At 41.4% G+C, this 10524-nt stretch overlaps 1 protein-coding gene across 4 annotated transcripts; it reads left to right on the top strand.

Annotated features, from left to right (window-relative positions):
* Nucleotides 1–2357: 2357 nt before the first annotated feature.
* Nucleotides 2358–10524, top strand: LOC123168618 (PH, RCC1 and FYVE domains-containing protein 1). Of its 4 annotated transcripts, none has more exons than XM_044586501.1 (10): nt 2358–2639; nt 3407–3559; nt 4311–4397; nt 4781–4870; nt 5832–5912; nt 6073–6261; nt 6346–8379; nt 8639–8785; nt 9631–9908; nt 10004–10524. In XM_044586501.1, exons 2-10 carry the CDS (start codon nt 3509–3511, stop codon nt 10110–10112), a joined length of 3066 nt encoding a protein of 1021 aa, XP_044442436.1. In that variant the 5' UTR covers nt 2358–2639; nt 3407–3508; the 3' UTR covers nt 10113–10524. The 4 variants fall into 4 exon arrangements, with proteins under 4 accessions (XP_044442436.1, XP_044442435.1, XP_044442437.1 ...); XM_044586500.1 differs by having other exon boundaries at nt 3393–3559; XM_044586502.1 differs by lacking the exons at nt 2358–2639; nt 3407–3559; nt 4311–4397; nt 4781–4870 and adding an exon at nt 4901–5497.

Below are 10524 nucleotides of genomic sequence, written 5' to 3'. Positions count from 1 at the left end.
TTTATATTACAGACTGCGTAATATAAATACATCTTAATGTTGCAAATTAATAGATTTCAAGAAGGTGGCTCGAAATCATTAGTGTGAATCTCAAATTGCTAAGGATGACATCTTGAATTTTGCATATGTATTTGCAAGAAATTGAAAATCTCAATTGCAAATAGATGTATTATTCTCGACATGTGTTTAACATGAAAATATATATATTATAGAAATATTCCGGAATACCTCGTACTCAACGAAGAAACAGTACTGCAGAGGTACTGAATTTATCTTTGCGAGAGATAAACAATCTCAATTGCAAATAATAGATGTGATGAATCTAAACATGTAAGAAACATGGAAATATATTACATCACGTTCTGGAATACAAGGTACTCTACAGAAAACCACTACTATTGTAATGAATAATAATGATGTTGCAAACTTGATGCTCAAATGTAAAACTTGAATTGTATAGACCTCAAATTGAATGAGATGATCTTGTATCAAGTTGCAAGATAATTCAGCGGAGTGAATTAATATTTTGCGAGAGAAAATTGATCTCAACCGCAATGAATTATTTTGCGAGAAAAAGAAAATTTCTCAATCGCAAATGTTATGCGAGAAAACTTAATCTCAATCGCAAAACAATGTCGTTGTACTAATAGGACATGGGAAAAAAATTCTATGAGACCGGGTCTCATTTCTCATCACATGAGACCCCTCTTAGAAGAAGCCACGTGGCAACACCGATCTCAAAGCATCTTCGTCCCTTTCCTTACTCCACCTGCGTTCGGATCTGATCTGATAGATGTAGCAAGGTCGGCCGGCGGACGGCCCGTCACCGCCGTCTCCTTTGCGGTTCTACTGGCTTCCTAATCCTGCCGTTCCGCCTTGAGTTGGTCTTACTGGAACACAGCCATGTTACACCTGCGGCTACTGGGGCTGTCATCTCCGTCATATCATTGATTAAGCGGCGAGCTGACAGTGGCATCGGACCCTCGGTGGCCGGCAAACCGACTGTTTTTGGTTGGACGGCGACGGTCGGTGACTCATTATACAAGAACGAGGTAACGAGCTATGAACTATTCGGTGCTGTATTGTCGTAGGACAAATGGACAATAGATCTGCTTTGAGATTTCAAGCCAGTAGCCATCAGCGGATCAGCACATCACTGATTTGTTGACTTCTGTTATTAATGAGTTCGCGATTGTGTAATTAGCAGAGCAAAGCTGAATACTAATAGATTTATTAAGAAGATAGAAGATGCAATCTTGCAAGTATATACAGCTGGAGTTAATTAGTTAGTCGGATGAACACTAAGCAAATTACTAATTGATCAACTGGCGCCTCTTCTGTTTGAGGAAGACGACCAGGGAAGAAATGGTTTCGGGAAGATGGAGGTGCTTTAAGATTGACGATGACACGTGGCACAACCTAAAAGGGGTCTCATGCTATTAGAAAAGAGACCTGGTCTCATAGAATTCTTTTTCCGTCCGTTCCCAAGCAGCGCATCGAGGGATGCGGTTGTTGCGGAGGGACGGTTAGGACAAGGGGAGATTTCCCTTCAATTAAGTGTATTAATTAAATCCTAACAAAATTAAGCATTTGTGACTCCAAATATGTGTTTAGCCGCTGCTTAAGAAAAATTGAGGTTTATATTCCTAAGCACTTTTCACTGTTGTGGTTTGCTCTGCCTCAAATTTTTTGTGTGAAACGGAGAATGACCCCTGATCTCTGCATACAATCATTTTATTATATTATTCTCTGCCTCAAATCTATAGTGCGATTAAACAAACTTTGGTGGGAAAAAATCTAGTGGGATTAGAGTGTGCATGACCTTGTAATCATGTTTTTTTTTTCTACTAGTACTTCTTTTGAAAACTGCAAGAAATTTGCAAAAATAAATAAATAATCAGCCTGCCTGTTCGAAACCAAACAGCTCCAGCTTTGATCAAAATGACGTGGTCCTGCACATCACATTACAGAATTTTTATAGTAAGAGATTACAGTAATTTTCTTGGAATGATGCTATGTGAATGACAAAACTGCGGCTGATTTACTGCCGACACGCTCCATCGAATGCATTTGGCCAGCGCTTCTATGCTGCTGGATTCGAGTCTCGTGTGCATATAGGCCAGAAACGGGTTTATCACGTGACATATATGGTAAGCAATTCAATCAATTAAAAAAAGCCAAGAAACGTTCTTGTGTACAGTAGTTTCCTCCATTTTCTTGTAGACAGTCATCGTCAGATTACAAACGTTTTGTTTCCTCGACACGCGCGCTAATCCTCCTACAAGTGAACGACAACGCTCAATCCCCGCCGTCCATTCACTCCACACACCGCATCCCAACGGTCTACCCTCCCTGGTCCATGCACCCGGCCCACGGCAACCTCCCGGAGGCCGGCGCCCTTCTTCCGCGACGCGCGACGCCAGAGCTCGTTGGCCCTCCTCCTCTCTCTCCTCCGCCGCTCCGCCCGTCTTTCTCGCCCACCGCACACGCGTCGAGCAAAACCCTCGCCGATCGCCCCCCCGCCCCGGACCGGCCGGAGGAGTCCGGCCGCCGAATCACCTCGCCGGCGCCCTTGCCGCGCCGACAAGGATCGCCTCGGCTCCGTCAAATCCAGCCATGATTCGGGGCCGAGCTTTGAGGTAATCCCATGTTTTTTGGGGGCGATTTGCGAGGGCGGCCTGGATTGCGGCCGAAATGTATCTATGCTGGAGCGGTTTCAGGATTGAATTTTAGTCATTAGGCTGTATTTTTTATGCCCTGAATCCCGCGTCCACGTTCTGGGGATGTTTTCCCCATTATTTTGCTCACATTTTTGTGAATTTTTTGGGCGTTGGACCACTAGTGTTGCCTCGATGCGAATCTGTTCCAGCCGTTAGTTCAGGGAACATTCGTCCTTACCTCTTTGTATCAACTTGTGCAATGCTGATGCTGGGTGCCACATTTATCCTTACATCTTGTATCCACTTGTGCAATGCTGATAATGGGGGCATGCTTTATCTTTTATCTAGAGATAATCTCCTGCTAAGAGTGATTGGAGTCTATGTTAGAGTTATGCTGAAGGTTCGGTTGTGTTTTTTACCAAAGAAAGTTGCAGTACTGTAGGTCTACCAGACTACCACTATCTTGATTGAATTATGTTTTTTGAAGGCAAAATGTCTAAGCTATTGTGCTCCCACTTTACCTCCGCATTTTTTGATCCCAGATGCCATGTCGGTAGGCATAGTGTTTACAGTTGATCTGAAGCTAACGTCAGGCATACTTGGCGTGTGTACCTAAAAGTTCCCATGGTTTATCTCTTCCATATGCTTGCATGCTGTAGAAATTGGAAGAAATGAAGAATCTAGCTGTAGTGCTGTGTTTGAATTAGTGATTCAGATTTTATAATTCTGCAGATCCCTTGCTACAGGGTTTGCCTTTTGTGGTATTGGTTTGGAGGAAGTTATGTGGCTGCGACAGACATGTGGTGTTGGAGTGAACTCAGTTTGCGGCATATGACTCTGGGTATTGCATGGCTGCAGATTATTTGAAGAACGATCCCTTTGAGAGGAATGTCGAACAGGTAACTGTTTATCAGCTAGGTGGAGTGGGTAAACTGATGTGGCCCATTTAGATGTGCAACTCCACGATCCAAGTTCAAGTCCACCTGGACTAGAATTTTGGTTCATTTCTTGTTTTTCAAAGAAAATATCTGCTTCCTCAGTATTCTCATTTTGCCGAATTTGCAACTATACTGAATTTCGATTTTTTTTTTAATCACGATGTTGTGCTGTATAGTATGAGCACTTAGTGAGTGTATTGAACAATTTTTTGTTAGTGCTCACACTTCTATTTAATACACATTTGTGAGAATTTTTAAATATTTTTGAAAGGCTTTCCTTTTGCAACTCACGTGTATGCACCCATGTTTACTTGCGTATTTTCTGGCAATAACCTTCAAGCAGTGTAACATGGCTTGACCTATTATTGTCTGAATCCTATGCCATGGAAAACAGAAAACACAAGCAGGTAGTTTACAGGTTTAGCACCTGGTGCAAATTGCAAAGTTACCGGTTTAACAACATTTTGGTGGTGGGAAGCTGGGAGCATCAATCATATAATGTCTTATCTCAGAGTACTGAGAGCATGTAAATTAATAGCATTCTAATGATACAATTCAAACTTATGAAGGCAGTGTATGTGAAGCAGCATTAACATAAGAGGATTAACTTTGCTTTATTCTCAAAATTGTACTTTTATTTTGCTCTCATAGTGTGTAATGGAATGGTCCTTTTCATCTTCTATCACTCAACGGGGACCTTTTGAATTGCTAGGCAATAACAACCCTGAAGAAAGGAACACACTTGTTGAAATATGGGCGGCGGGGAAAACCAAAATTCTGCCCATTCAGACTTTCCAATGTACGTACCATAGTATCTTCTTCTGTGAATAAAAAGTGTTAGCCTATTTTGTTGTATTATTAAATCAACTAGATGAGATAGTTTTTGGTTGTTTCTCTACCATTTACTTGTAAATTCTAACCATTGTGTTTAGCATTTTCCTGAGACTAAATCTCTTACATTTGGCATGCAAGTCCTCCATCTATTGATTCTCAGATAGATAATGCGGGCTGAGGAGACATACATAATGTGCAAGTGCCATGTACATTCTGCATCATAGGATCTTCTGAGAAAAACATGCATATGCCAAAAGAATAAACACCGTGTCCTAATGTTTTATGTAAAGAAATATTTCATTGGTAAATCTTGTGCCTATGACTTTATCATTTTTTTACTGTTCCTAGGATGAGGCTATGCTCATCTGGCACTCCGGGCGAATGGAGAAGAAGCTAAACCTTATTCAAGTATCGAAAATAATTCCTGGACAGCGTACGGTATGTCCGTACTTGGATATTTTGCTGTTTTATGATTATGCGATTCACCTCATCAGTCCTGGAAGGGTTTTCTGTGATCAACTGTAACTCGGATTAATGTTAGTGCTCATGAACATGTATACGGTATGTGTATATTTTCATTAAGATAAACCGTGTCAAGGCCAAATATAAGACAATGATGCTATAAACTTACAAATCATTTGCCTAAAGGGTTGGGATAAACTTCATAGTCATAGTTCATCTGTTGAACTAAAATAGGAAAATTAAGAGTACAGTCAAAGTCAATCAAAGCTTTCCAACCAAGTGCCACTGAGTCCCTTCCTCTCTGATGGACTGGGTAAGCTCTCTCTGTTTGTTTTGCCAGTTTTTGTAAATCATTGGCTTACTTACCACTGCCAAACCACAAAGTTACAATAGTGTGGAACTTTCTGCTGATCTTCGGTAACCTATTCCGGCTTGTTAGCCACCAGGTCTCCAGCATTGAAAATTGCAGTCGTGCTAAATTTGATTCAATGCTACTCCTTAGCATTCTGAACAAGACTTCCCTAGTGGCAGGGTAGGCCATGAAGATGTGCTCAGCTGTCTCCATTTGTTGAAGACAGTATGAACAGTTACCATGTTTAGGAGGTCTGCACCGTTCTCCTTGTTGATTGTACTACAGCCAAGCTTTCTAAAGCTGCTTCCCACATGGGATTCATGAAAGACAATGGAAAAAAAATATTAAATCCCCATGTTCTAAGACAGAATAAGCAGTTGCCATGATATGGTAGCACTCGCTACTATACTCTTTTTTCTTGTTCTTCCTTTTTATTTTACTTGTCACATCGTCGTGCTCACTTGTCAACTCCTCTTTTTATTTCGAAATTAGGGCACTTGCCAGCTCTGTTCAGCTACTTTCGTGATAATCAAGAAATATCTGGCAAGATGAATAAAGTGTTTCCTGTGTTGCTTTCTTTGACAGGCTATCTTCCTGAGACATCCAAGACCTGATAAAGAGCATCAATCATTCTCCCTTATATATGGGCAGAGATCACTGGATCTGGTGTGTGAAATTCATCTCTTTATCTGTAGTCATGCTTAAATTTGTAATCCCATTACTTTTGTACATACTGATCAAAGATAAATATTTAGAACACAACTCTAATGATCCTGTTATGAACCTTCCATTAGTTTAATAACCCTCAGTAGGCAATTTGTTGCAGATCTGCAAAGATAAGGACGAAGCAGAAGCCTGGTTTGTTGCTTTAAAGGCAATTATTTCACGACGAAACTGTAAGAAGTTGACAACAACAGAAACAAAAAATGATAAACCATCTTATTGCTCAATTAACCAGATGCATGGAGATTTACCATTGGCATCTTCTTGTTATAGTACTGATGTTGGAAAAAAGGTTGGTAAGCACTAAGGAGTGATTTCACTATGCACATTCATTAGTTACCTATGTATATTTATATCACACTTACAATCTTTGTAGGTATCGAAAGGTGTCCAACAGTGCGCCACAAATCATGATGCTCGTCCATTTGCCAATTTTGGGAATATTTTTTCTGACGTGATATTATACGCCGGGCAGGAGAGGAGTAGAGTTAGTACAGGTTCAGTTAGTTCTTCTAACTCCAGTATATCTGGAAGTGCAGATACCTCAGATGGGGGAATAGCTGTTGATAATAACCTCAGAGTTAGCTATTCAAGTGCAGTAAGTTCATGCAGCTATGGATCAGGTGATGATTTTGATGCAATGGGGGATGTTCTCCTTTGGGGCAAGGGAGTAGGTGATGGCACGCTTGCTTATTCTTCACATTTATCTGGAAACTTGTATGGACCTAGAATTGATGCATCTTTACCAAAGGCACTGGAATCAACAGTTTTGCTGGATATTCACAATATAGCTTGTGGGAGTAAGCATTCGGTTCTGGTTACTAAACAAGGAGAAATGTATAGTTGGGGTGAAGAGTCAGGTGGTAGGCTCGGGCATGGAGTTGATACCAATCTTACCCACCCTAAGCTTATTAGTACCTTGAGTGGAATTAATATTGAATCCGTTGCATGCGGGGAATTTCATACTTGTGCTGTTTCTTTTTGTGGGGATCTCTACACCTGGGGTGATGGAATGCACAATTTTGGTCTTCTTGGTCATGGGAATGATACTGCTCATTGGATTCCAAAAAAGGTCTGTGGTCCATTGGAAGGATTGCATATCTCATCGGTATCATGTGGACCTTCGCATACAGCCGTAGTGACTTCAGCTGGCCAGTTGTTCACTTTTGGCGATGGAGTATTTGGTGCATTGGGCCATGGAGATCGCCAAAGCACAAATGTTGCAAGGGAAGTGAGCTCTCTAAGAGGCTTACGAACTGTACTTGCAGCTTGTGGTGCTTGGCATACAGTTGCGATAGTTGAGGTTGTAGATTCTCTAAATTCTGCCACATCTTGTAAACTATTCACATGGGGAGATGGCAATAAAGGTCAGCTTGGACATGCTGACAGGGAAACCAGACTCATCCCAGCCTATGTGGAATCACTTCGTAAGCTTAGTTTTTGCCAAGTAGCTTGTGGCTATGACTTTACGGCAGCCTTGTCAACTTCTGGGCAAGTGTACACAATGGGCAGTAATGCTTTTGGACAACTTGGAAATCCGACGATTGATGGGAAGCTCCCCACTGTTGTTAAAGGGAGCATCTCCAGCAGTTGTGTTGAAGAGATAGCCTGTGGTTCTCATCATGTTGCTCTGCTGACTTCTAAAGCTAGAGTTTATACTTGGGGCAATGGTGCGAATGGTCGTTTAGGGCATGGCAATAATTTTGATCGGAATACTCCAACTCCTGTTGAGGCTTTGAAAGATAAGCAAGTGAAGAGTGTGGCATGTGGTACAGATTTCACTGCTGTTATATGTTTCCATAGGTGCACATCTGGTTTGGATCAGTCACTATGCTCTGGCTGTCGTTTGCAATTTAGTTTTATAAGAAAGAGGCATAACTGTTATAACTGTGGCTTAGTATATTGCAAAGCATGCAGCATGAGAAAATCAACAAAAGCTTCTTTGGCTCCAAATTCGAACAAACCATATCGGGTATGTGATGAGTGCTGCACCAAACTTAATACGGCCGGGGATGCTAAAAAACTGCAGAACTCAAAGCCTCTTGATGGAAACCCACATCCTTTATTCAGTGAAGCAACTGATAGAGAAAACACAGTTAAGAGTTTGCGAGTGCGTCTATCTAGGTTTTTGACCATGGAATCATTCAAGCCTGAAGGTAAACACTCAAGGAATAACAGCCGGTTTCCTCTTCATCATTCAGGAAACTTAAGCTTTGGTAGTATAGGCCATTCCAAGGAGTTGACTTCTTTGTGCATTCCTACCTCGACGGCATTACCCCTGTCCTGTGGTCCGATTTCACCACATCCTACTAATAGATTAACTACATCTGTCCTAACATCACCAGACTCTGCCTGTGCATATCCGTCAAACAAAAATATGACTGAAGAAGTTGCTAGGTTGCAATCACAGGTAACCATCATCATCGTATACAATTTTGCAATTTCATCAAGATTCCAAGTGTTGTCCTGCGATCCTCGTTTCTTCTAAAGATTGATGTTTTCGTAGGATGACAGTTCTCTAGGCAGCATATATGATCATTCAGAAAATTAGAATTAGATTTCCAATCGTTTGCTTGGGAGTTAATATATGTACTGCTCGATCTTTACCTTGGAAACAATATTGACTAAAAATTTCTCACACAGTGACCTAACCTGATCGATTCTCGTAGGTGAAAGAGCTGACACGTAAGTCTGAATTACTTGAAGCAGAACTTGACAGAACTAATAATCAGTTAAGAGAGGCCAGGACTACTGCTGCTGAGGAGAACTTGAAGTGCAAAGCAGCAAAAGAAGTTATCAGTTCCCTTACTACTCAGGTAGTTTTCTTTTTCTTATACTGTCAATTCTTGGAGTGCAAACATATCAGTTGCATAATCCTAGGACAGAATCTAAAGCTGTCTTGTTCCACATTGGGCCAGTGCATTATTTACTTGAAGTTTCTTTATCAGCTTGTATACATTTGCTTTAGGTTCTATACCTGCAAGTTGAAATGCTGACGTACTGAAAACAATAACTGGGGAGACCAGAGAACATTGAACCATAGACGCAGCACATCACGGATACAAATTTTGTTTTTGTGCTTACAACTAGTAGGTCCCAGCTAGTGCAATGTGATGAGAAGTGGAAGCACATGGTATTACTGTTTTCAAACCATCAGATGGTATCACAATAAGCTTTGGCTTATGAATCGATGCTGATAACCTTAAATTCAGCTAATTTCGTGTCCCTGTTGCAATCGATGTTTTTTTTTTTGAGTGAAAGAGATGCCACCCTCTCTGATTTCTATTAAAGCAACCCATCTGGTTCACAAGCATTCCTAGGCACTACAAGTATCAAACATCCCCTGATCGATCATTACATGACTAGCAACATATAAGCTATAAGCAAAAGTAGAAAATACCCAAGCCTCTTATCAGAGGCAGGTTAGATCGACAGGCCTCAACAACTGACAAACTGACAAAGCGAAATAAGAGAAAACAGCAAAAGGAACCAAGGCATCCAGGAACTTCTCCCTCAAGTAGAACTAACAGCAACAAGGTTTCGCAGAGGAGTTCCACCACTTGTGATCTGAAGAACTCCTGGTCGCCAACCCTGTTGCAATCGATGTAATAGACTTCATGGTTACTTCGTCGTTTAACTTAAAATTATTTTGTTTTTTCAGATCAGAAGTATAACCGAAAGAACACCTGAAGAGTGTCCTGTCAACGACACCTGGACCAGTCAAGTATCTAAGTTGTTAGGAAGTCATTTCTGCGAGAACCATTTGAACGATGTTTCAAGGGCACCTGCTTCCAGCGCCCACCTGGCTCATCAGTCGCCTTGCAAAGAGAACAGCATTGTAGCAGACGTGGAATGGACTGAACAGGTTGAACATGGTGTATACATCACGATATTTCGCTCACCAGCGGGTCATAAATACCTCAGGCGTGTCCGTTTCAGGTATGGATATCTTATCTTGTTCTCATAAACTCTACTTATATGCCTTTTTCCGTTCGTGGATTTGCCTATTGATCGCTTCTTTTGCTCACCCGAAGCAAGAGGCATTTCACGGAACAACAAGCAGAGCGATGGTGGGCCGAGCACCGGCCAACTCTACACGAGCAGTATGGTATCCTGACTGGAGACAGTATCATCCCGTCGTGAACATCCCAAGCAAAGGGATAGGATTTTATCATCAGCTAACTGGTGTGTAAAGCATAACTTCTTCTGGCAAATGTACATCTTTACTTGTCTGGTCTCTGTTCATCGATTTTTTTTTACATGCCTGGTGGATTCTGTGAGCGACCAGTTTTTAGGGTGGTCCGCCCAACAGATGCATGTATGCTGTATAGAGCTAGAGCTTTCCTGCCCGACGAAGTCAGTTTTGTTAATCGTGGCTTCTCTCTGTACGACATAAATAGTTTCAGGCAATATTTCCTTTTTCTCTTTGGTTTAGTGGCACTCATGTACGTAGTTGGCTGAAATATCCATGTGAGATACTCAAATGGATCGGACTTGCTGGACTTGAAAGTAAATTGCCTGGGTTTCAGGTTGAAAAATGGTATAAGTCATCTTA

Source organism: Triticum aestivum, chromosome 7D (assembly GCF_018294505.1).
Source record: "Triticum aestivum cultivar Chinese Spring chromosome 7D, IWGSC CS RefSeq v2.1, whole genome shotgun sequence".
Lineage (NCBI taxonomy): Eukaryota > Viridiplantae > Streptophyta > Magnoliopsida > Poales > Poaceae > Triticum > Triticum aestivum.
This window is presented reverse-complemented; position numbering and strand designations above follow the sequence as displayed.

Bases quoted from the DNA above. Each gene is read 5' to 3' on its own strand.
- LOC123168618 (XM_044586501.1), top strand. From the start codon at position 3,509: ATGGCTGCAGATTATTTGAAGAACGATCCCTTTGAGAGGAATGTCGAA. The intron at 4,398-4,780 runs GTACGTACCATA...TACTGTTCCTAG, and splicing joins GCCCATTCAGACTTTCCAAT to GATGAGGCTATGCTCATCTG. The intron at 4,871-5,831 runs GTATGTCCGTAC...TTTCTTTGACAG, and splicing joins TAATTCCTGGACAGCGTACG to GCTATCTTCCTGAGACATCC.